This window comes from Dipodomys merriami, unplaced genomic scaffold (assembly GCF_024711535.1).
Source record: "Dipodomys merriami isolate MVZ:Mamm:240054 unplaced genomic scaffold, mDipMer1.0.p SCAF_1091, whole genome shotgun sequence".
Taxonomy (NCBI): domain Eukaryota; kingdom Metazoa; phylum Chordata; class Mammalia; order Rodentia; family Heteromyidae; genus Dipodomys; species Dipodomys merriami.
In genome coordinates, this window is record NW_027202373.1 from 1,118 (window position 1) to 26,745 (window position 25,628).

General features: G+C 56.0%; 2 protein-coding genes across 10 annotated transcripts in view; one reads left to right on the forward strand and one right to left on the reverse strand.

Annotated features, from left to right (window-relative positions):
- Nucleotides 1-1,686: 1,686 nt before the first annotated feature.
- LOC138815371 (tubulin-specific chaperone D-like) lies at nt 1,687-20,196 on the forward strand. The gene is made up of 13 exons (XM_070004720.1): nt 1,687-1,809; nt 3,189-3,280; nt 4,158-4,298; nt 10,560-10,643; nt 11,145-11,303; nt 11,379-11,517; nt 13,392-13,513; nt 13,862-13,939; nt 17,167-17,256; nt 17,815-17,902; nt 18,873-18,982; nt 19,744-19,828; nt 20,006-20,196. The coding sequence occupies exons 1-13, from the start codon at nt 1,738-1,740 to the stop codon at nt 20,036-20,038; spliced, it is 1,293 nt and encodes a 430-aa protein (XP_069860821.1). The 5' UTR covers nt 1,687-1,737; the 3' UTR covers nt 20,039-20,196.
- LOC138815378 (queuosine-tRNA galactosyltransferase) overlaps nt 20,187-25,628 on the reverse strand; it is a 65,738-nt gene continuing 60,296 nt past the window's right edge. For 2 of the 9 annotated variants that reach the window (XM_070004777.1, XM_070004731.1), the window contains one exon: nt 20,187-25,039. In XM_070004777.1, coding sequence (XP_069860878.1) covers nt 24,959-25,039 — 81 coding nt within the window. In that variant the 3' untranslated portion in view covers nt 20,187-24,958. The remainder of the gene's footprint in view (nt 25,040-25,628) is intronic. The other 7 variants (XR_011368313.1, XR_011368312.1, XR_011368310.1 and 4 more) reach the window with 6 other exon arrangements.

A 25,628-nucleotide genomic window follows, 5' to 3' on the forward strand; every position in this document is an offset into this window, starting at 1 on the left:
ATACTCTTGATGATGGCCATTCTGATTGGAGTAAGACGAAATCTCAGTGTTATTTTGATTTGTATTTCCTTTGCCAAGGATGTTGAGTATTTCTTCATGTGTTAATTGCTATTTGAACTTCTTCTTCTTCGTTTTTTGTTGGTCATGGGGCCTGAACTCTGGGCCTGGGCACTGTCCCTCAGTTCTTTAGCTCAAGGCTACCACTTGAGCTACAGCGCCACTTCTGGCGTTTTCTGCTTATGTGGCGCTGAGGAATCGAACCCAGGGCCTCATGCATGCAAGGCAAACATTCTACCACTGAGCCACCTTCCCAGCCCCTGTTTTATTTATTTATTTTTTTTGTGGTGCAGCTATTGTGAATGAAGTTGTTTTCCTAATTTCCTTCTCATCCTGTTTGTTGTTGGTATACAGAAAAGCGAGTTTTTTTTTGTTTTTGTTTTTTGTTTTTTGCTGGTCATGGGGCTTGAACTCTGGGCCTGGGCGCTGTCCCTGCGCTCTTCAGCTCAAGGCTAGCGCTCTACCACTGGAGCCACAGCGCCACTTCTGGCTTTTTCTGTTTATGTGGTACTGAGGAATCGAACCCAGAGCCTCATGCTTGCAAGGCATGTACTCTACCGCTGAGCCACCTTCCCAGTCCCAAAAAAGTGAGTTGTTTTTGTGTGCTGATTTTGTATACTGCTTCATTGCTGAAGGTCCTAATCAGGTCTAGGCTGATGAAGGGGATGGCGTCCTTAGAGGTTCTTAAGTATAGCTTATATTATCTGCAGATGGGGGCTGTTTGACTTCTTTCCTATTTTGGTTCATTCCATTTCTTCCATGTGTGTGTTTTTCTGCCGTCCTGTCTGAGGGGGGCAGAGCTTTGCTGGGGTGTAGTGTAGCCTCACACGCTCCTCTGTCCGGAATCCTGGGCTTCAGCAAACAGGACACCTCGGTAGCACCTGCAGAGTCGCTCACTGTCTTCAGAGTTCTTCCCTTGCCTCTCCAGTCTGCCTCTCCTCCTCCTCCTGCCAGGGTTCCTGGCCCACCTCTGCTTTTCTGTTGACAAGGAGAATACCATTTCCACGGGTCTTGTTTTCTTAGTGAGTGAAGATGAGGCTGCAGACCTCCGTACCGTTTTCTCTCCCTTATAAGGCGGTTGTATTTCCACAGCAAGCTTGATGTTCTCAGTGAATGAAATGCAAGCATAAATGTGCCATCTAGTCTCACAACACTTCTGGATTTGAGTTTTTGAAAATAAAACCATGTGACTAAAATCACTTAGGAACATCTTCCATCATTTTATAGGCTTGGTGCAGTGGCTCATGCCTGTAATCCTAACTACTTGGATTATGGTAGAAGGACAGCTGGGCAGAAAGTTCTCGAGACCCCCATGTCAACACTGGCACAACCGCCAGGTACAGTGGCGTACGCTGCTGCTACCCTAACTATGCAAGACACGTAAATAGGACTATGATCCACGCAGGCTTGAGAAACGGTGACAGCCGAAGGGCCTGGGGGCAAGGATCAGTGGTAGAGCCCTTGCCTAGCGAGCATAAGGCCCTGAGTTCAAGCCCTAGTTCTGCCAGAGTAGAACGAAGTCCCCCTTGCGTGCGTCTTCTCAGGCGCCCTGGTTGCTGGGTGCCTGGCTGGCATTTCTGCAGGGCATGGACAGGCAGTAAGGCACTCTAGTCCCATGTCTCTTTCCTTCCAGGGGAACTGATCTCACAGTACCTCGCCCAGCTTCGGAGCCCTGAAGAAATGACTCGCTGTGCCTTCTCATCAGCCTTGGGTGGCCTCCCCCGCTTCCTTCTCAGTGGCCGTCTGCAGCAGGTGTGAAGGGCGGCGGGGCGGGCATGCGTCTGCTGCTAATGAACCCTGACTCGGCACCTGTGGCCACAGGAAGGGGTGGCCGCCAGCCTGGGCTTGAGGGTGCTGGCAGACTTGCTCTTGCAGGACAGCCCTCAGAGCGAGGGGGAGGGAGGGAGGGAGGAGAGAGAGAGAGAGAGAGAGAGAGAGAATGAGGGAGAGAGTGACGAGAGAGCTGCCCTCAGGCCTGTAGGGGGAAGCTGAGGCTGCCAGGCTGAGAACTTGCTTCTCCTGCTGCAGCCTGGCAGTGGAGGCAGGCTGGGCTCCGCAGGGCTCAGAAGGCCTGTGTCTCTTCCTTGGGAGCAAACACACATATTCCCCGTAGCGTGGAGCGTGAGCTGGGGGGGGGGGGGTCTGGCTGTCCCGCGGTGTGCTGGGGTCTTTGCAGCCCGTAGCGTGAGTGTGAGCGAGGGGGGGGGGGTCCGGCTGTCCCTCGGTGTGCTGGGGTCTTTGCAGCCCGTAGCGTGGAGCGTGAGCGAGGGGGGCTCTGGCTGTCCCGCAGTGTGCTGGGGTCTTTGCAGCCTGTAGCGTGAGCTGGGGGGGGGGGGGTCTGGCTGTCCCTCAGTGTGCTGGGGTCTTTGCAGCCCGTAGCGTGGAGCGTGAGCTGGGGGGGGGGTCTGGCTGTCCCTCGGTGTGCTGGGGTCTTTGCAGCCCGTAGCGTGGAGCGTGAGCTGGGGGGGTCTGGCTGTCCCGCAGTGTGCTGGGGTCTTTGCAGCCTGTAGCGTGAGCATGAGTGAGGGGGGGTCTGGCTGTCCCTCAGTGTGCTGGGGTCTTTGCAGCCTGTAGCGTGGAGCGTGAGCTGGGGGGGCGGCTCTGGCTGTCCCTCGGTGTGCTGGGGGGCTGTGCTGTTGCTCTGTCCAGCCCTGCCAAGCTGCTTCCTTCCTGTGGCCCACTGCGAGGAGCCGCACGGTGAGAGGCCCAGGCCCAGGCCGGGCCCCCGCCAGCTTCCCCTCGGAGGCCCGCGGTCCTCTGCTCATGAGTCTCGCGGTCTCACGCTGCCCTGTCTTCTGGATATGCCGTACCAGCCCGTTCTTCTCCTTCTGCCCCAGACTGCTGGTCACCCCTTCCCAGAGTCTGGGGATCGTCTGTCCTTCGCTTTTCTCGGGAGTACCCCTCACCTCCTTATCCTGGTTTCATCCTGTGCTTCCCAACAAGGTCTGAGTGACTGGCATGCATCCAGTCTGTCCCTGGAGTCTGCATCCCTCCCCACCGCAGTCTGTCTCAGACAGAATAAAACCACACACACGCGTGCACACACACGTGCACGCACACACACGCACACACACACACACACAGAGTCACTTTGTAGCTGACACCTGTTTTGGGGATTCCGTTGCCTTCAGGTTCTTGCTGGTTTGAGAGCAGTCACCTGCATTTCGCCTCAGGACGTGAGCTTTGCCGAGGCCCGGAGGGATGGCCTGAGGGCCATCTTGAGGTGAGTGGGTGGTGGGCTCTGCGTGGACGGCGGCACCTGGCAAACTAGAGGCGCTTTGTTGCCTTTGGTTTTCTAGTCCCTCCTCTCCTTTCTTCCCCTTCCCATCCCTTCCCCTTCTTTCCCCTCCCGTTTCCCCCCCTTGTTCTCCCTTTTCCTCTTTTTCCTTTCCTTTGGTGTCAGGTAGCTTCTCCAGTCTGGGAAGTCCTAGTGACAGTTATGTTGTTAGTGAAAACAAATATTCAACCTGTTGTATAACTACAGCTAGGAACAAGCTGGTACCGTGGCTCATGCCTGTGATCTCAGCTGCTGAACAGGCTGAGATCTGAGGTTAAAGGTTCCAGGAGAAAGATTCTTCTCCAGTTCACCAGTCAGAAACTTGGACTGGAGGTATGGCTTGAGTGGGAGGGGGCCTGCCATGAATGAAAACGTCTAGCAGGAGTTCAAGTCCTGAGTCCCGGCACACACACAGAAAAAGAACTGGGGAACAGCCGCTGAGACCTCAATCAGCACACAAATCAAAGCATCATAGGGCTGGTAGAGCTCAGCTGTAGAGAGCCTGTGTATTCTTCAGGCCTTGAGTTCCATCCCCAGTGCCAGGAAATGTGACGCTGTGTTTGGAGCCACCTCCACTTCTGGAGTCAGTGTTCGGGGCTGCTGTGTCTGCCTCTTTCCCGCCTCCTACAGCAGCACCAACCCCCTTTTGTTGGGATGGGAAGGAGGAGGCTCAGCCACCTTACCGGCCACGGGGCTCCACAGCCATTCCCACCTGCGTGCAGTCTTGGTGTGCCAGGGCTGTGTGTTGACTGTTGTGTTGACTGTTCCTCTTAGGAAGGCTTATCAGGACACTGACATGAGGTTTTGCACATTGTAATTTCAGCATTTGCCAGACTGTTGGAGTAAAAGCAGAGGGGCCTCCAGATGAAGTTGTGTGCAGAGAGAATGTTTCTGAGATTTACACTGCACTACTGGACTGCATGTGTGACTATACCACAGACAACAGAGGAGATGTGGGATCCTGGTAAGCTAGCATCTACGTCCCTGCAGTCTTATGAGCAGCCCTGAGGGATGGGGCTTTGGGCCGCTCATTCCCATGTCCCAGATGACTGGAACCTATCCTGACCACGGTCCTCCCCCCAGCCGCTCCGCCTGCTTCCTCTGGTGCTCAGTTAGGCAAAGCATCCTATGGGATGGCTTTCCTGCTTCTACTTTTTTTCCTCATTTTCTCTTTATTGACGTTGGCTTTAGGAAATGGAGTGTTCTGTTGAGTTGTGTTGCAGCTCTAGCTGGGGGCTCAACTGCTGATGCTAAGTTCATTCCTAACAATACTGGTGAGAGCCTGGAGGGGTCCGCTCACTGTGGGGACTGCTGGGATTCAGGACTCAAGAGGAAATTCTGCTCTGAGCTGAGGGTTTCTAGAGATGCGGCTGCAAGTTGCCTTGATTCCAGATTGTTCTGTGTGTGTGTGTGTGTGTCTGTGTGTTTCTGTGTGTGTCTCTGTCTCTGTGTGTGTCTGTCTCTGTGCGTGTGCATGTGTGTGTATGTATCTGTCTCTGTGTGTCTCTGTGTGTGTGCGTGTGTGTCTCTCTCTGTGTGCATGTGCATGTGTATGTGTATCTGTCTCTGTCTATGTGTGCGTGTGCATGTGTGTGTGTATCTGTCTCTGTGTGTCTCTGTGTGCATGTGCATGTGTGTGTATGTCTCTGTCTCTGTGTGTCTCTGTCTCTGTGTATCTGTCTCTGTGTGTCTCTGTGTGCGTGTGCATGTGTGTGTATCTGTCTCTGTCTCTATGTGTCTGTGTGCGTGTGCATGTGTGTGTGTATCTGTCTCTGTGTGTGTGCATGTGTGTGTGTGTCTGTCTCTGTGTGTGTGCATGTGTGTGTGTCTGTCTCTATGTGTCTGTGTGCGTGTGCATGTGTGTGTATCTGTCTCTGTCTCTGTGTGTGTGCATGTGTGTGTGTGTCTGTCTCTGTGTGTCTGTGTGCATGTGTGTGAATGTGTCTGTCTCTGTGTGCGTGTGCATGTGTGTGTGTATCTGTCTCTGTGTCTCTGTGTGCGTGTGCATGTGTGTGTGTGTCTGTCTCTGTGTCTCTGTGTGCGTGTGCATGTGTGTGTGTCTATCTCTCTGTGTGTCTCTATGTGCGTGTGCATGTGTGTGTGCGCGCGCCATGCATCTCTTGTGTTTTCTTGGAGACTGAGCAGTGTTCTTACAGGACAATAGGAAGGAAGCTGGCTTTCTGGTGATTGAAGGTTAATAGAAAAGAAAGAAGGGCATCACTCTATGTATGGGTTGTTTGAGCCTTATTTTTGTGGTTGCTGCTGTTGTTTGTTTTTCAGTCCTAGCATTTAAACTCAGGGCCGTGTGCTTGCCAGTCAGGCACTCTATACCCGAGCTGTGCCTGCAGACCTTTTGGATTTAGTTATTTAAATTGTAGTTACCTTAATTTTTTTTGTCTGGCTGGCCTAAACTATAACCCCTCACTCCCCTTCCCGCATAACTGGGATGGCAAGTATGCCACCGTGGCCAGCATTTTTGTTTAGGTAGGGTCTTTTGGCCTGGGCTGGCCTTGAACCGAGATCTTGCCATTCTCCATCTCCTAAGTAGTGAGGAGTACAGGCATGAGCCACTGCAGCCATCCTGGGCACTGCAGCCATCCTGGGCCTTATTTCTGTACTTGATTGTTCTTCCTTACCCTCTCACCTTGCTTTCATGGTAGAAGCCTTGGCAACCTAGACACTCAGCACACACTAGAGAGAGAGAGGTCCTAATGCTCTAGACACTCAGCACACACTAGAGAGAGAGGTCCTAATGCTCTAGACACTCAGCACACACTAGAGAGAGAGGTCCTAATGCTCTAGACACTCAGCACACACTAGAGAGAGAGGTCCTAATGCTCTAGACACTCAGCACACACTAGAGAGAGAGGTCCTAATGCTCTAGACACTCAGCACACACTAAAGAGAGAGGTCCTAACGCTCTGTCTGTTTTGTTCAGTTTTTTTGGTTTGGTTTCTTCAAAGCTATCTATAAATTCAATACCCAAATTCAATTCAAATGCAGTATCCATCAACATCCCAACAACATTTTCCAGTGATATAGAAGAAGCAATCCAAAAATTCATATGGAATAATAGAACACCCAAATTGCAAAAACAGTCCTTAGCAGGACAGTGCAACTCTTATTATAATGATGTTATAAAACCAGCTTGGTGCTGGCACAAGCATCGACTTGAGGACTAATGGAGGAGAAGACCCAGAAATGAGCCCTCAGACTTACTGGCACCTAACATTTGATAAGGGAGCAGAAAACACAGAAAGAAAACTCTTCAACAAATGGTGCTGGAAGAATTGGCTATACAGATGCAGAAAACTGAAATTAGATACTAATGTATCTCCCTGCACCAGAATCAACTCCAAAAAGATCAGAGTCCTCAATGTAAGAACAGGTACCCTGAAAATATTACAGGAAGGAATAGGGGAAATACTAAGGCTCCTAGTTACAGGTTGAAACTTATTAACTAATCCAGAATCAGCTGGGTGCCGGTAGCTCACACCTGTAATCCTAGCTACTCATGAGGCTGAGATCTGAGGATTAGCCTTGGCAGGAAAGTTCGTGAGACTCTTATTTCCAATTAACCACCAGAAAACCAGAAGTGGTGCTGTGGCTTAAGTGGTAGAGCATTTGCCTTGAGCTGAAGATCTGAGGGACAGCGCCCAGGCCCAGAGTTCAAGCCCGTGACTACTCCTTCCCCCCCCCCCCCCCAAAAAAAAAAGATCCAGAATCACAACAAATCAGAAGGACTGAATAAACGAAATCACATCAAAATGAACAGTTTCTGCATGGCAAATGACATTAGCTAGCAAGATAAATAGAAAGCCCACAGAATGGGAGAAGATCTTTATTAGCTATGCATCAGACAAGGGCCTCATATCTAAAATATACTCAGAGCTCAAAAAATTGAACCTCCCCAAAGGGACAACCCAATTAGTAAATGGGCTAAAGACTTAAAGAGAGACTTCTCCGAAGAAGAAATAAGAATAGCCGTTATACATGTGAAAGGATGTTTGTCATCATCTGGCCATATAAGAAATGCAAAATCAACATTGAGATTCTACCTCACCCCAGTTAGAATGGCCATTATCAAGAAAACTAACAACAACAGTTGCTCTCTGGGGTGTGGCCAAAAGGGAATGCTACTATACTGTTGGCGGGAATGTCAGCTTGTTCAACCGCTCTGGAAAGCAGTATGGAGGTTCCTCAAAAGACTAAACATAGGGGCTGGGAAAGTAGCTCAGTGGTAGAGTGCTTGCCTTGCATGCATGAGGCCCTGGGTTCGATTCCTCAGCACCACCTAAGCAAAAAGAAAAAAAAGCCAGAAGTGGCGCTGTGGCTCAAGTGGTAGAGCGCTAGCCTTGAGCTGAAGAGCTGAGGGACAGTGTTCAGGCCCCACAACCAGACCAAAAAAAAAAAAAAAAAAAAAAAAGACTAAACATAGAATTTCCCTATGACCCAGCAATCTCATTTCTAGGCATCTGTCCAATTGACCGCAAACACTAAAGCTACCAGCACAACCATGTTCATTGCAGTATTGTTTACCAAGCCAAGAACCAACTCAGATGCCCTTTAGTGGATGAACGGATCAAGAATTTGTGATATGTATATATAGTGGGATTCTATGCTTCCATCAGAAAGAATGATATTGCCCCCTTTGTAAGGAGATGGAAAGATTTGGAAAACATACTAAGCGAAGTAAGTCAGACCCAAAGAAACAGGATGTATGGTTTCCCTCATTTGTAATAACTAGAATGTGCCTATAAATATACAAGTAAACCCAGTGATAGTAAAAGACAAATAATTACACCTGGATATGATTAACCAGCAATCTAAAGATTTGTTCTCACACAGTGAGAACAAAGGAGGGTATTCTTAGGAGAGGATTATAAGGCTCAATAGCTATGTGCATAAGGTCAAATAAAATAATGCTTATCAAAATGAACCCCAAGACATGGGGTTCCTCCTCCTCCTCCCCCTCCTCCCCTCCTCCTCCTCCTCTTCCCCTCCTCCTGCCCTCCTCCCCTCCTCTCCCTCCTCCCCCCTCTCCTACCCTCCTCCTCTTCCTCCCCTCCTCCTCCTCCCCCTCCTCCTCCTTCCCTCCTCCTCTTCCTCCCCTCCTCCTCTTCCTCCCCCTCCTCCTTCTCCCCTCCTCCTGCCCCCCCTCCTCCCCCTCTTCCCCCTCCTCCCCCTGCCCTCCTCTCCTCCTCCTCCTGCCCTCCTCCCCCTCCTCCTCCCCTCCTCCTCTTCTTTCCCTCCTCCTCCTCCCCTCCTCCTCCCCTCCTCCTCCCCCTCCCCTCCTTCTCCTCCCCTCCTCCTCCTCCCCCCTCCTCCTCCTGCCCCCCCTCCTCCTGCCCCACCTCCTCCTGCCCCCCTTCCCCCTCCTCCCCTCCTCCTCCTGCCCTCCTCCCCTCCTCCTCCTGCCCTCCTCCCCCTCCTCCTCCTCCCCTCCTCCTCTTCCTCCCCTCCTCCTCTTCCTCCCCTCTGCCTCCTCCCCTCCTTCCCCTCCTCCTCCTCCCCTCCTCCTCCTCCCCTCCTTCTCCTCCCCTCCTCCTCCCCCCTCCTCCTCCTCCTCCTCCTCCCCCCTCCTCCTCCTGCCCCCCTCCTCCTCCTCCTCCCCCCTCCTCCTCCTGCCCCCCCTCCTCCTCCTGCCTCCCCCTCCTCCTCCTGCCTCCCCCTCCTCCTCCCCCTCTTCCCCCTCCTCCTCCTCCTGCCCCCCCTCCTCCTCCTGCCTCCCCCTCCTCCTCCTGCCTCCCCCTCCTCCTCCCCCTCTTCCCCCTCCTCCTCCTCTCCCCCTCCTCCCCTCCTTCTCCTCCCCTCCTCCTCCTCCCCTCCTCCTCTTCCCCTCCTCCTCTTCCCCTCCTTCTCCTCCCCTCCTCCTCCCCCCTCCTCCTCCTCCTCCCCCCTCCTCCTCCTGCCCCCCCTCCTCCTCCTGCCCCCCCCTCCTCCCCCTCTTCTCCCTCCTCCCCCTCCCCCTCCTCCTCTCCCCCTTCTCCTCCTCCCCTTTTTTCCTTTGGTTTATTCTCTTCTGTGGCTGTTTTTAAAATTTCTGTGCCCTTTGTCTTGTGCATGAGTTTATCTGGAGAGTGGAAGGGAAAGCACAGACACGGGACAAAGGGTGAATGAATTCAGCAGCGAAACCCACTCAACACTATGTTAGAAGTGATCTGTGTAACTTCAGGGGTGTCAAGTCAAGAGAAAACCTGAGAGAATGAGAGGGGGGCGACACTGCTGACAAGGAAATGTACCCATGACCTGTCCCTTTCACCTGCAACCTCTGTACGTCACCTTTACAGTCCAGTTAGAAGTGAGCTCTGCTAACTTCACTAACCCTGGAGTCCTCTCAGACATCGGGGTGGGGGGGGGTTAGTAGGGGTCCTGTGGTTAGGTGCTGGCTTCACTAACCCTGGAGTCCTCTCAGACATCGGGGTGGGGGGGTTAGTAGGGGTCCTGTGGTTAGGTGCTGGCTTCACTAACCCTGGAGTCCTCTCAGACATCGGGGTGGGGGGGTTAGTAGGGGTCCTGTGGTTAGGTGCTGGCTTCGCTAACCCTGGAGTCCTCTCAGACATCGGGGTGGGGGGGTTAGTAGGGGTCCTGTGGTTAGGTGCTGGCTTCGCTAACCCTGGAGTCCTCTCAGACATCGGGGTGGGGGGGTTAGTAGGGGTCCTGTGGCTGTTTTCTGCCCCGCCCGCCCGTCATACCTGCAGCATGGCCGCAGCGTCCCACCGGCCTGCTCTCCGGCCTTCCCGTTAGCATCTGGCAGGCCAGCCATGCCCGTTCCATGTGGCTGTCAGGGGCCCAGCCTTTGTGGGGAGACCCTGTGGGGCTGGCCTTAGCTCGTGCAGCATGGGAAGTGGTGTTTTGCCTGTGTGTGCACTCACGGCTCTGTTGGGACTCGTCCAGGCTCTGCAGGCGTGAAGCATGAAGCCTCTTGCTTGCTGCTGTGCATGAGACAGAACATGAAGCCTGCCAGCGGCTCGCCCTGGGTTTCGCTGACACTTTCTACTGAAGTGGGATTTCTGTAATCTCCGAAACTCACCCTGGGACGGAGCCTTTGTGTGGCCGGCAGCTCTCCCGGCCATTGCCACGGAGCGTGGGGAGCCTGGGCGGTTCTTGGGAACTTCCTCCCACGGGGGGCCTGTTCTGCCTGCTGTCAGCCCGTGGGGTGGCTGGGTGGGCACAGCGGAGTCCCGTCCCACGCTGACCCTCGCCGTGTGTCCTTGTCTTGCAGTGTCCGTGAGGCGGCCATGACCGGCATACTGGACCTGGTGCTCCTGTTGGTGCAGGTGCAGCCCCTCCTGCTTGAGGCCCCTGTGTGAGTACTGGCCAGGCCAGCCTGGACAGCGCCCCGTGGGCACCCGTGCGTCTTCTGGGATGGGCCTCTCAGGCTGCTTTCCTGACCCCCACCGCCTGTGGGCCTGCCCTGCCCGTGGGGATGTCCTCGCACAGCGCTGGCGGGCGGGCGGGCCGGGACCGCCGCTGGGCTCCTTCGAGGACGGGCTGCCGTTACCCCAGCCGTCCTTACAGCGGGGGCTTTTCACCACGGCCCTGGGTTCTGCCTGTCAGTGTCTGGTCTTCAGTTCCTGACCGCTCTGGACCCCTCCTCTTCTCCTCTGTCTTTCCTTTACTTCATTTTGTTCTGTGCTCTTTTCTTAGCCTGACTTTCCATCCCTTCCTGCTCCCCTCCAGCCGCGGACCCATCCGTCTTTTATCTCTGACTTCTTCCTTCCCAAGGCCTCGGCAGCCTTCCGTGCCGTGGCTCCGGGATGCGGCGGCAGGCCTGGCATGCTGATGGGCTCCCGCTGTTCACCCTTAGGTGTGAGAGCTTTATGTGCTCGCTCGCCCGGCAGGCCAGCGAGAAGATTGACCGGGTTCGTGCTCATGCCGCCCATGTGTTTGTGACGCTCCTGCATTTTGACAGCCCCCCCGTCCCCCATGTGCCCCACCGCGGAGAGCTGGAGGCGCTGTTTCCCAGGTAGGCACTGCTGGGCGCCCTGCCACCCCTCACCCAGGGTCCTCGAAGCACCCTGAGGAACGCCACTTCTTTCAGGTCCGCCATGGCCTCTGTGAACTGGAATGCCCCTTCGCAGGCCTTCCCTCTCATCACCCGGCTCCTGGGGCTGCCCACCTACCGCTACCACGTGCTGCTGGGGCTGGCAGTGTCTGTGGGCGGCTTGACAGAATCTACGGTGAGGGGGACGGGTGTGGCGGGTGCGAGCTTGGCCCCGCCTCGGGCAGTGCGTGTGTTCTTAGCAGGAAGGCTGCATGGCCGCCGGGCCAGTGCCTGTCTCCCTGGGGTTGGCCTCTCTCCCTGCCTTTCTCCACTCCTGCTGTCATTTGGCTGTGGTTGAGTCCAGCTTCTTGCCCATGTCCTGAGGGGCTCTGGAAACCAGCTCTTGTGTGGCTGAGCCTGGGAAAGGCAGAGCCTGCATTTTCAGTAAAGATGGTTGTGTTCTGGGGCCGCAGCCCTGGGCCCACTGTGGGTTACCTCTGTAGGTAGAGTGGCATCCATGCTTTTGGCCTCTGGTGGCCTCGATGCTGGTGGACATGTTGCTTGAAAGGCAGGACACAGGACTAGTTAGGGTCTTGTTTCTCTAAAATGCTGAAATTTTGGTGTCATTGTAAATGAGTACTTAACTTTGTAGCCGACGATTCCAACTCTATGAAGAGCAATTGTTTTTTCTTATGGAAATTTGAAATAAGGTTGCAGAGAAGGCTAGGACTGCTTCCATCCACCAGTTGCTGGCTTCAATCTGTCTGATCCGTTTCTGCCACACACCCTGAGCACTGAGGAGATTTTACACTCATTCCCGAACTCTGTTCTCCTCTGCATGTCTGTCTGTCTGCTCTCCTCCTCCTCCTCCTCTGCATGTCTGTCTGCTCTCCTCCTCCTCTGCATGTCTGCCAGCTCTCCTCCTCCTCCTCCTCTGCCTGTCTGTCTGTCTGCTCTCCTCCTCCTCCTCTGCCTGTCTGTCTGCTCTCTTCCTCCTCCTCTGCCTGTCTGTCTGCTCTCCTCCTCCTCCTCTGCCTGTCTGTCTGTCTGCTCTCCTCCTCCTCCTCTGCCTGTCTGTCTGTCTGCTCTCCTCCTCCTCCTCTGCATGTCTGTCTGCTCTCCTCCTCCTCCTCTGCATGTCTGTCTGTCTGCTCTCCTCCTCCTACTCCTCTGCATGTCTGTCTGCTCTCCTCCTCCTCCTCTGCCTGTCTGTCTGCTCTCCTTCTCCTACTCCTCTGCATGTCTGTCTGCTCTCCTCCTCCTCCTCTGCATGTCTGTCTGCTCTCCTCCTCCTTCTCTGCATGTCTGTCTGCTCTCCTCCTCCTCCTCTGCATGTCTGCTCTCCTCCTCCTCCTCCTCTGCCTGTCTGTCTGTCTGCTCTCCTCCTCCTCCTCTGCCTGTCTGTCTGTCTGCTCTCCTCCTCCTCCTCTGCCTGTCTGTCTGTCTGCTCTCCTCCTCCTCCTCTGCATGTCTCTGCTCTCCTCCTCCTCCTCTGCATGTCTGTCTGCTCTCCTCCTCCTACTCCTCTGCATGTCTGTCTGTCTGCTCTCCTCCTCCTCCTCTGCCTGTCTGTCTGCTCTCCTCCTCCTACTCCTCTGCATGTCTGTCTGCTCTCCTCCTCCTCCTCTGCATGTCTGTCTGCTCTCCTCCTCCTCCTCTGCATGTCTGTCTGCTCTCCTCCTCCTCCTCTGCATGTCTGCCTCCTCCTCCTCCTCCTCTGCATGTCTGTCTGCTCTCCTCCTCCTCCTCTGCATGTCTGTCTGCTCTCCTCCTCCTCTGCATGTCTGTCTGCTCTCCTCCTCCTCTGCATGTCTGCTCTCCTCCTCCTCCTCCTCTGCCTGTCTGTCTGTCTGCTCTCCTCCTCCTTGTGAAGGTGGGGGGGGGCAGAGCTGGGCTCTGGCCGTGCTGCTGCTGTCTAGGTTCTGACCCAGTGTGGGCCTCTGGCCACTGAGCACCTGCAGGATGCTCTTGTCTTTGTAGACCAGGGTCATTTCAGCTTGGTGGCAGTCATGTAACCATCAGTCACTGCCAGTCAGCTTTGTCTTTACCTGTAGCTTCTTGGTGTTACAGGTCAGGCATTCCACTCAGAGCCTCTTTGAGTACATGAAGGGGATTCAGAGAGACCCACAAGCCCTGGGGGCCTTTGCTGAGAGCATCCTGCGCGTCTTTGAGGACAACCTTCTGAATGACCGGTAGGTGGCGCCTGTCTCCAGAGCCCCAGGGCAGGGCTGCAGTAGGCTCGCTGGCGGCCCCGCCCGCCCCTGGGCCGGGCCTTCACCTCCTCTGGGCCCTCTTCCCACCGGCTCTTTTGGTAGAAAAATGGATGTTTCTGTGTGGGGGCAGGACGGCTCCAGACGGCAGGTGGCAGCCTCAAGTTGGAGCAGGTCTCTGAGAAGCAGCACTTTTGACCTCAGCATTGTAGTATGTACAGGAACTGGTGGTAGCCCTCACCAGGAAGCTACACGTGAAGTGTGTCCGGAAGCCCTGGGGCCTCCGTCTGCCCCTGGGGGCCTTACCACTCTTGCTGTATTCTCCCTCAGGGTATCTGTATCACTGCTGAAGATGTTGGACCAAATGCTGGCCAATGGGTGCTTTGACATTTTCACCACTGAGGAAAAGTAAGATCTCTTCAGGGCTTGCTGGTTGGTAATGCCCATGTCACCCATGGTTTAGTCTTACTCATATTTGTTTGTGTGTTCTGTTAGTTTTGGGGCTTGAACTCGGGGCCTGGGCTCTGTCCCTGAGCTCTTTTGCTGAAGGCTAGTGCTGTACCCCTTGAGTCAGTGCACCACTTCTGGTTTTCTAGTGGTTAATTAGAGATCAGAGTCTCATGGACTTTCCTGCCCAGGCTTGTTTCAAAACATGATCCTCAGATCTCGGCCTTCTGAGTAGCTAGGATGACAGGTGTGAGCCTGGCTGTTCACATTTTGACACAGAATCTTGCCGTGCTGCCTAGGCTGGCCTTGAGTTCACAAGCCTGCGCCTCAGGCTCCAGAAGAGCTGGGATGCAACCAGCTCACATCTTAAAGACCAAGTACTCCTATCAGGCCATGGGAGGTGATTCCCAAGGGCACTGGAGTCAGTTTTGTCAGGTAGACAGGCACTTGCCATTAAGGTGGAGGTAGACTTGGGCAGGGAGGTGGCCTGTTGGCCAGGGCTCTCCGTCTGGGCCACTCTGGGTGCACTGGAGGCTGAGACGTCAGAGCCCCCGGCTGCGTGGCGGAGGGGAGGTACGGGAGCAGGCGGTGGGAGGCTGCAGCGCCTGGGTGCAGCCCCTGTGCCTGTGGAGCCGGGCAAGCCCGGCCTAGGGCCACGGGGCCTCCGGTGGCTGCATCCTGCCCTTGAGTGCTGACACGGCTTGGGTGCGGGGCTGGCTTTGTCAGCAAATGTGCTCCTTTCCTCGAGACCCCAGAGGCTGGGTCCTTCTGTGTTCCGTGAGGTTCTCGGGCCCCCACGGGCACACTGTTACCGGGGAGCAGGCCTCCCTCTGACTGCTTTTGAACGGTCAAGTGGCACCATGGCAGCTGGGTTTTCCCACCGCCAAATCATCTCATTTCCGATTTTTCTGCCCACACTAGGGAGCTGTGGAGAGTTTGCCTGTCACCTCTTGGGTGGCTCTTTCTCTGGCTTGGAGTGGTGTGCCCGTGTTTGCAGGCGGATGAGAACTCAGATGAGCCTTTAAAGCCTGGGGGCACCGGTGCCTCTGTTGCTCTGCCCCAGATGCCCTGTGCGTGTTGTGCACCCAGGGCTGGCGTCTGCCCCAGATGCCCTGTGCGTGTTGCACACCCAGGGCTGGCGTCTGCCCCAGATGCCCTGTGCGTGTTGTGCACCCAGGGCTGGCGTCTGCCCCAGATGCCCTGTGCGTGTTGCACACCCAGGGCTGGCGTCTGCCCCAGATGCCCTGTGCGTGTTGTACACCCAGGGCTGGCGTCTGCCCCAGATGCCCTGTGCGTGTTGTACACCCAGGGCTGGCGTCTGCCCCAGATGCCCTGTGCGTGTTGTACACGCAGGGCTGGCGTCTGCCCCAGATGCCCTGTGCGTGTTGTACACGCAGGGCTGGCGTCTGCCCCAGATGCCCTGTGCGTGTTGCACACCCAGGGCTGGCGTCTGCCCCAGATGCCCTGTGCGTGTTGTACACCCAGGGCTGGCGTCTGCCCCAGATGCCCTGTGCGTGTTGCACACCCAGGGCTGGCGTCTGCCCCAGATGCCCTGTGCGTGTTGTACACCCAGGGCTGGCGTCTGGCCCAGATGCCCACGCATGTGTTGCACACGCAGGGCTGGCGTCTGCCCCAGATGCCCACGCATGTGTTGTACACCCAGGGCTGGCGTCTGCCCCAGATGCCCTGTGCGTGTTGTACACGCAGGGCTGGCGTCTGGCCCAGATGCCCTGTGCGTGTTGTACACCCAGGGCTGGCGTCTGCCCCAGATCCCTGCGTGTGTTGCACAACCAGGGCTGGCGTCTTCCCCAGATCCCTGCACGTGTTGTTCACCCAGGGCTGGCGATGGCTTTGGGCTTCTTCAAAGCCTGCTTTCTTAGGAATTTAGTTCAGTCTCCATTTTTGCTGGATGTCTTGGATGCTTGGTAATCTAGCAACTTCATTGGAGAAGTTTTTGCACTCATGGGCCTACCCAGCTTGGCTACAGATGTAAGAATTTAATGTACTGGGCGCCAGTGGCTCACGCCTGTAATCTTAGCTACTCAGGAGGCTGAGATCTCAGGATCAAGGATCACAATTTAAAGTCAGCCCAGACTGGAAAGTCTGTGAGACCAATATCCAGCTAACAACCAAAAACAGAGAGTGGGGAGGGAGAGAGAGAGAGGGAGAGAGAAAGACAGACAAAAGGCCAGAAGAGGAGTTGTGGCTTCAGAGTTAGAGTGCTAGCTTAGGGACAGGACAGTGCCCAGGCTTGGAGTTCAAGCCCCAGGACTAGCACGTGGAGGGGAAAGTGAATTTAAATATGTCTTTTCTTGGTTTAAAAAATTTAAAACACCCTGGGTGCCCATGGCTGACACATATAACCCTAGCTACTCAGGAGGCTGAGGATCATGGTTCTGAGCTCGCTGGGGCTCTTATCTCCAAATAGCAAAAAGCTGAAATGGAGGCATGGCTCAAGTGTATAGCAGTCCACAGGAGGTGGGCCGGGGAGAGAGCGTAAGCCCCAGTAGGACATAAAAACAAAACAAACAGTGGAAAAGATACCTCCTGGGCTGAGGTGCATGAGGCCCTGTTCAGAGCTCCCCTGAGACGCAGCTGAGCTGGAATACCGTGTGTTCGGAATACTGCTGGCCTGGGAAACCGTAGGGTCCCTGGCAGCCGAGGGGCTGGGGTGCAGAAAGGCCCTGACAGAGCCCTGGGAAGCTTGGGTTAGGGGTTGGACAGTGGCTGTGCCGGGCATTAGGTAGGTAGGTACCAGGGTGCCCACGGCCCTCAGCAGCGTGACGGCCACTCTGCCCCGACAAGCCTTTCAGGGTCTGCAGAGGGACCTCTGGGTGCTCTGCCAGGGGACCGCGGTGCCCCCTTGGGCTGGGCGTGGTGGGGGTGGCTGTCATGGACGCTGTGCCCCACGCAGTCCCTGGCGGGTGGAGGTAGACAGAAGGGCACACCGCACGGTCTCAGTCAGCCACAGCCACCCGAGCGTCTGTGCCCACATGGAAGCCATGCTGAGGTCCGCCTGCCGTGCGGTGAGCACTGGCTGACGAGGGTGGCGGCGGCTCGTCGGCAGGGGCCCAGAGGGCATCTGCCCTCCAGGCATGCGGGACCGCAGAGCCAGTTCCTGTCACCTGGCTGGATGTTGTTCCTTGGTCGTGGCGGCTGTACTCCAGAATAACCTGTTCTTCTTACAGCCACCCCTTCTGTGTACGGCTGCTTGCACTTTGTAAGGAGGAGATCAAGAAGTCCAAAGACATCCAGAAACTGCGCTCGAGCATTGCAGTGTGAGTTCTACATGCCCCTGGCCCGTCGGCCTCTGAGGGGGCTGCATGGCTCCAAAACCAGCTGTGCACGTAAGACGGCAGTAACTTACGGGGCCAGCAGAAGGCTCGGACTGTGCCCAGCAGAGCGGGGCGTGCTCAGTGCTGTCCTGACGTGTGCAGCCCGCCCACCTGCGCACTGGGTGTTTTTCAGGCTTTGATCTGCAGGGCTCAGATGGTCTACCAGGTCACGCTGACCAGTGGCCAGTGCCTCAGTGGTTCCACAGGTTCCCAAGGGCCAGAGGGTCACCACGGGTGGGGTAGGCTGTTGCTGATCCCCTCTGAGATGTCTCCCTGACTCAGGGGCTGCTTCCCTGTCTGGTATGCACACACACTGGTTCACATGGCACACGTGTGTACAGAAGTGTGTACCCAGAGGCATGCCCATCATTGTGTGCATATGTGTAAACTCATGCGCGCATGGAGCTCTGGGCCGTGTGCTCCTGGGTCTGTGCACTCAGCCTGTGAGCTGGCTGTGTGACATCTGTGCAACCTCTGATCACCCTGGTGGGTTTTCTGCAGGCTCTGTGGGATGGTGCAGTTCCACGGCGACGTGAGGAACAAGGTCCTTCTGCAGCTCTTGCTCCTCCTCTGCCACTCATTCCCTGTGGTGAGTGTCTGCCTGGATCGTGGGTCACATCAGCTCTGCCACCCATTCCCCGTGGAGAGCGTGTGCCTGGATCGTGGGCCACGGGAGCTCTGCCACCCATTCCCCGTGGAGAGCGTGTGCCTGGATCGTGGGTCACATCAGCTCTGCCACCCATTCCCCGTGGAGAGCGTGTGCCTGGATCGTGGGCCACGGGAGCTCTGCCACCCATTCCCCGTGGAGAGCGTGTGCCTGGATCGTGGGTCACATCAGCTCTGCCACCCATTCCCCGTGGTGAGCGTGTGCCTGGATCGTGGGCCACGGGAGCTCTGCCACCCATTCCCCGTGGAGAGCGTGTGCCTGGACCGTGGGCCACGGGAGCTCTGCCCACTCTCCCCGTGGAGAGCGTGTGCCTGGACCGTGGGCCACACCAGCGGCCTACGCAGATGCGGGCTGTGTTGACGCAGGTGGCTCTGAAGTGGAGAGGAGCCCCACGGCTGGGCCACCCCAGGTTGGGGGTCAGCTGCACTGTGTTTATGTGGACAGAAGGGTGCTGCTGAGAGTGTGGCCTGCCAGCCCAGCCCCCGGACCCCGAAGCATCCCAGGCTGAAGGCCCGTCCCAGTGGATACCGCCACACATCAAGACCCAGCTTTTACCTAGGGTTAAATTTCTCAGGATTCCTTTTTCCCGTTAACCTTTAATCACCCAGAGACGGTGTTTTCCCAAAAGGTAGGAGTGGTTTCCAGGTGGAACGGTGGTGTGCCCACTCATTCTACTTGGGACCGTGAGAAATGGCAGGCAAGAGCTAGCAGAGCGGGCGAGCTGCCGCCGGCTGGCGAGCTGCCGCCGGGTGGGCGCCACCGTGCCTAGTTCTCATCCTTCCCTCTACCACACGTCCTTCGGTAGCCAGGGTCCAAGGCCAGCTCTGTTGAGGCACACCGACTCCCTGGATGGTGCCATTTCCTCCTCCTGGTAAGTCTCTCCCTGCTGCAGGTCCGGAAGTCGGCAGCAAGCCAGATCTATGAGATGGTGCTCACCTACAGCAACGTGGTGGCAGATGACGTCGTGGATGAGGTCATGCTTGTGCTCAGTGACACGGCCTGGTGAGTGGGCTCTGACCCAGTGATGCTCATCTTTCCCCATAGCTCCAAAGGGGAGTGGGGGAAAGCCCGGCACCTCCCGAGCTTGGAGCAGGAAGACACTCGGCATACAGTTTTCTCCCAGTAGCTGGCCGTGAGTGGTTCAGACCCCTGCCTGTCAGAAGCTTGTTGCAGTTCTCTTCCTGTAATGCCAGTCAGGCTCTGCTGTGGCTAAGGACCACCCCTCCCCCCGGGGGGCACTGGGATGTCGGGCTTCAGAAAAGCAGAGAAAGCTGCTGGCTCTAGGCAGGACAGGTGGGCACCACCGGTCCTGGGCAGGTGCAGGCTCTGGCACACTCAGGTGACCCCAGCTGCCATCCCTGTTTCCCTCTGTGAGGGTCCTGGGGTGCTGGGGAACAGGTTTCAGAGGTCACACTCTGGGTCAAAGCTGAAATAGCTTAAGAAAATGCAGGGAAGGGACAGATGTCAGTCAGCAGTGCTTGGTAGGACCAACCCCTGTGGAGGGAGAGCTAGATGCGGGAGCTCTTTCCTGCCAGGGAATTCAGAGACCTCATCACAGAAGCATGGCTTTGCTCAGTAGTCAGTCGGTACCGGATAGAGTGCGGGTTCTGAAGCCCTCTGAGCAGAGCCGGGGGTTCCCCACGCTGTGTCTGGCTGGGCTCCCCGCGTCCGCCTTGGGCATCTGGTCTGGAGCGGTGGCGCCTGCACGATGCAGCTACCGTGCCGAGGCCCGTGCAGGCTGAGTCCCACACGTCCTCCCTCAGGGATGCCAAGCTGGCCGTGGTGAGGGAGCGGCGGAATCACCTGTGTGACCTCCTCGCTGTGCCCAGACCTCAGCTGGTACCCAAGGTAACGGACCCGTGCCGCTGCCCCGACTCTGACACCCAGCGTGAGTGCCCCTGCCCGGGCCGGGAGGGTCCCAGTCCTCCCCCTGCCGTGTGGCAGGGGGCCCAGCTACCCGTTACCACCCTCCCGGCCTAAATCCAGAGGGGGCAGATCTCCCTGACCCTGCGGTCTCTCTTACAGTGTGCTGCTGCTGAGGCTGGTCCTGGGAACTGAGCCCTCAACCTGCTGGCTGTGTTGGTTGCCTTGCACCCTGGAACATGGAGAAAGCCAGTGCCTAACAGCGGCCACTGCACTGTGCTCTAGACCACGAGGCCTGAGCTGCTTGTGCTGTTCCCACAGATGCATTTCCCATAAAATCATGTGCCCACGCATGCCTGTCTCTGAGGCTGATGTGTGAGGGGGTTGAGACTCATCGTGGGACGGAGGGACTCGGCCCCTTTCTGCAGGAGGCTTCGGCCTCAGCTCTGGAGGCCGGGCAGGGCTGGCGCAGGCACTGAGAGATGCGTGTGGGTGTTGTCGGATGGGCAGGTGCTGTCACTGGGCTGTGGGCAGGGTGTGGCTGCTGTCCTGTTTAGGGGGCACTGACGGCCGGGCGAGCAGCCTGATCGCTTTACGGGGTCTGAATCCGTGTGTCCTCTTGTGAGACAGTAGTGACTCCCATGTTGTTCAGTGCACCGTTTTGGCCCTGAAGACACTTAAGGCTATGCAATGTGGATACTGGGCCTCCAGGTCCTCCTGCTCAGACCTGCTACTGGGGCAGGCCATGGAGCCAAGGGCATCTCGTCTCTGGGCAACGCAGGTCAGACACAGGGATGGTGGGAGCAGAATTGGAGATGCTACCCACATAGGAGCAAGATCAGCGGAGCTGGGAGCCCAGGACTGAGGCAGGCCGTTTGACACCCAGCCCTCTGGGAAAGCCAAGTATGTCCAGTCACTTGACCTAGGCGAGCTGGCCAGGCCTGACAAGCGTGGCTCCGTGGGGTCACCCTCCAGGGCTGGAGTAAGCCACCAGACATCAGGCCAGTGGCCTCCGTCCTGTCCCGAGCCGGGTTTTGGCTCTTCCTTTGCTCCAGTCGCATCACATGCTTGGTGGCGGCTGGTAGGTTCCTGTCCCAGATGAACGATGGGCTGAGGACATGGTCCGGGCCCCACGTGGCCAGGCACAGCTACGCCACATGTGAGGGTCTGCTGTCCTTCCTGCTAGGACAGAGCAGGTGACTGCTGAGGAAAAGAAAGCAAAGTGTTCATTAAAAACAGGGAACCCTCACTGCTCCCAAGAGGCCTTCTGAGGCACGGAGCGCGGTCAGTTTACCACACAAGGCGTCGGCGACGCCCTGGCACACTGGTGTCACCTGGCAGGCGGCTCCCACCCTCGTCAGACCCTGGTTCTTGCAGCCGGGGTCTGAGCCTGTTCCGGGGACGGCAGCCAGGATGGACTTGGACAGCATGGACCGTGGTGGCAACAAGACGGTGCCCACACTGATGGCTGCCAGGACAGACAGTGGGTGGCACAGCAGGGCGTCTTCTGGGGAAGTTCTTGACGTGGGGGTAGGAGCCTGTGGCAGAGAAGAAAACAGGCCCGGCCAGAGGAGAGCTGGCCCCAAGTCCACACACCGAGGGGGCCTGGGGCCTGCGTCTCACACTGACAGCACGAAAGGTGCCAGCCCAAAGCCACTGGGAGACCCACACACCATGGCAATGGACGTCAGACGGCCGTACCCCCGTCCAGGAGAGCCGAGTGGTCCGCAGACCACAGCCACACCATACCACACCTCCCAGACCTCTGCATAGCGCCTGAGCCCACGCTCCAGAGGTGGCTAGTCTCCTCGGGCCTGGGCTCCTCTGTAGAGAACACACAGACAGAAGCCACAGCCTCACTCTGCGGGTCATTCCCGGCACACAATTACATGTGTGTTTTGTTGGGGTTTTTGGTTTTTTTTAAGCAAAGGAGATAGAACTTGGAGCTGGTGGCTCATGTCTGTACTCCTCAGGAGGCGGAGATCTGAGATCACCCGGGCAAGAAAGGACATGAGACTTATATCTCCAACTAACCACTACAAAAGCTAGAAGTGGGGCTGTGACTGTGGCTCAGTGGTAGAGTGCTTGCCTAGCATTCATGAAGCCCTGAGGTTGATTACTCAGTGCCACATACACAGAAAAAGCCAGAAGTGGAACTGTGGCTCATGTGGTAGAGTGCTAGAAGCTCAGGGGATTGGGTGCCGGTGGCTCGCACCTATAATCCCAGCTACTTGGGAGGCTCATGGTTCAAAGCCAGCCCAGGCAGGAAAGTCCGTGAGACTCTTATCTCCAATTAACCACTGGAAAACAGAGGTGGTGCTGTGGCTCAAGTGGTAGAGCGCTTTCCTTGAACTGAAGTGTTCAGGGACAGCGCCCAGGCCCAGAGTTCAAGCTGCAGGACCGGTGAAAGAAAAAAAAAAAAAAGCTGGAAGTAGAGCTGAAGTGATAGAGCACTAACTTTGAGCAGAACTCAGGGACAGTGTCCAGGCTCTGAGTTCAAGACCCAGGAGTGGTTGCACGTGTGTGTGCACACACACACACACACACACACAAACCCACCCAGCAAAGGAATAGAAATGGTCAGATTAGACAATAGCAAAGAGCTCTTAGTAACAGAAAATGAGAGAAGTAATAGAGAAAAAGGTCAGTGTAGATTGGGTACAAGTTACACACGACTATGTAGAATCAGAAGAGGCCACCCAAAGGAACAGCTGGAAACAAGCTAGGCTAGGAGGGGTCTCAGAACAGCGCTCTGTGCAGTTAGGTGTGGCCGTCCCAGTGGACGACCGCAGGGACGCAGAGCTGTGCCAGGGCAGGGAGGCTGAGGGAAGGAGTAAGATGGAGGTTTAGCTGAGGGAAAATGTTAAGCATCTTTGACGCACTAACGCGCTGGGGAAGGGACATGCCGGGTTAAGCTGAGGATCACGTTTAAAGTGAGCCCAGTGAGACGCAGTGATTGCTACTCTTCTCAACTGTGAGTGTGGTGTCAAATGCCTGTCATTCAGCTGTGTTCATCACGGAAGAAGTTGGGCACGGTGGTGGATCCTGTCCCAGCTGTGACAGGAATAGTAAAGTAGGTGGACTGGGGTCCACGCATGGGCCTAGGCAAAAAGTAACACCACTTCAACATGACAATTACAAAGAAGGGCTCGGGTAGAGGGCCTGCTCAGTAAGGCAAAGCCCTAAGTTCAAGTTCCAGAACCAAAAGCAAGCCCAAGCCCCAAGAGGACCCCCGTGAAAGCCGCCTGTGTGGGTCCACATACATATACATTCTGAAGCGTTTCTGGCTGGGCTGGGGTCAGGGCCAGGTCCGGCTTCCCTGAATGTTGTGGGAAGTCCAGAGCTCCTCAGAATGGCTCGAGAAAGGACAGAATAGTCTTTCAGGAGAGCAGGGCTTTTCCAACTCATGCTGCCCGCCTGCCCGCCTGCCCACCCTTCCTTCCCATGGGGCTTAAACTCAGGACCTGGGTGCTGTCCATGAGCTTTTTCTCTCTACCTCTTTGAACCACAGCTTCACCTCCATTTTTCTGTTGGTTAATTAAAGAGCCTTGGATTTTCCTGCCCAGCTGGCTCTGAACTGTGATCCTCAGATCTCAGCCTCCCAAGTAGCTAGGATGACAGGCGTGAGCCACCGGCACCCGGCTCATGGTGTTTTCTTAATTCTTTGCATTGTAGCATGCTTAGCAGCGTCCTGGACACTCAGAAGTATCCAGGCATTACCAGATGTGTTCTGGTGCACACCTGTCCTCAGCTAAAAACCACAGAGGGGGAGATCCCGTTAGTCTCACTGACAAGATGCGAGCAGTAAAGACTAGTGAACAAAAAGCATGATAGCTAAATGTGGCCCCTTGGTATGTGGAATTCCTTCTGGTGGACAGACATGCAGGGAGGCGTCTCAGGTCCTGAGTTCTAAGGCGAGAGAATCCAGCCATGAGTGTGCCTAGGTACAGCTGCTGACCTGCCCAGGGCCATCCTGAGCGGGGCCAGTGTGCACTAGAGAGGCCTAACAGACACAGACACCACCGAAGCCTGACAGCAAAAGCGGGGCAACGCCACTGCGAATTTACAACAGTGGCAGTGTGTTCGCACACTTGGAACGTCCCCATTAAAAAGCCTGATTTCAGGTCCAGGAGAGAGTACTGTGGCACTCTCTTGTAATCCCAGTGACTTGGAAGGTAGACAGTGGGAAGATGACAAGTTCTGAGACCAGCCTAGGCAAAAAATGCAAGACTCTACGAGAGAAAAATAAGAAAGCAAAAAGGGCTGGGGCATGGTTCAAGCAGTAGAGCACTTGCTTAGCAAATATGAAGCCCTGAGTTCAAATCCCAATACTCAAGAGGAAAAAAAAAAGTAAAGGGTAAAGGCTTGCGGGCTCAGAAGTGCACACAAAATGCACAAAGAAAGACAGCTGAGAAAATGCACCTTTTGCAGCTGGCAAAACCACACACAGCCTTTGATGTAGGAGACGCTTATTCCACATGTTTGAGAAGCTCAGGCAGTGCTGGTAAAGGGGAGCTGCCTGGATGCGGAGAGCGGGGGGGACGGGACAGTGTCCTCCCCGGACCTGCCGTGGCAGGCACCAAGGTTGGGCTGGGCAGTGGCATACACCTGGGAGGATCTGTATGAGGAGACTGGTTTTAATAAGTAAGCAAACAAAGCAGCTGGCACAGTGGAACATTCAGGAGGTAGAGACAGGAAGATCATGGTTCAAGGCCAGCCTGAAACTTCCGGTTTTCTGGTGGTTTATTGGAGATAAGAGTCTCACAGACAGACCTTCCTGCCTGGGCTGGCTTTGAACCGCAGTCCTTAGACCTCAGCCTCCTGAGTAGCTAGGATGACAGGCGTAAGCCACCGGTGCCTGGCAATAACACAGACTTTAAAAAAGTATAAAAGAACTGTAGTACAAACAGCGCATGATGCATTGTAGAAGTCTGGTGAAGCACAGCCCAGGCGTCCATCCGAGGGGTGTGGGAGGGACTCTGACACTGAACGTATAAAAGAAGGGCTGAGCATGTGGAGTGTGCAGGGAGAGGCCAAGGGAAGCAGAAAGACAGCGTTGTTGCTGAGACGCGAGTGACACTCCGAGACCCACCTGGGGTGGCCGCTGCCTCAGACTCAGCTGAAGTGGAGGAAGTCCCGGCCTTCCTGCAGGTGCAGTGACTTCAGGTTGTCCTCAAACGCGCCCCCAGTGAGATCCTGTTGGGGAGATCAAGTTGTTCCCTGGGGCTCCTGCAGGGGCTACAGTGAGGGCTTGGGTTTGGGGTCACCTGTGCCTGTCACGTACACTGAACTTGGCTCCTGTTAATAGGAGACGGGCCAGAGGCGGCGTGTGGCTGCTGATACTAGGTTCTAGCACGGACACTGGCGGGGGCTGGGGATGCCTGGTCTGGCAGCGGCCTCCAAACAAGACAGCTGACGGCCCTACCAGCTGTTTGGGGCTGACCTGCGCTCCTCCCCTATTTCTGGGGCCCCCTTTCCGCCGTCACACCTGTCCCACAGCAGAGCCAGTGCTGTGACCCTGGGACCCCACACACTTCATCTTGTCCTGTGCATGGCAATTCTTCCAGCAGGTTTAACCAGAGAGGACGCAGCTCTGGAAGGAAGAGCTGAGCAATGGTGGACAGGCGTCCTGGCCGGACCTGGCCTTGCCTCCTCGTCACAATGCTGTCTCCAGTGAACTGTGGCCAGAAACTCTTGGAGGAAAGCTCTTCTGTCCACTGGCTCACACCTCACCTCCCCAACCCGCCTGCAGAGGACACTGGGCGGGGCACCTTCTTAAACGAGA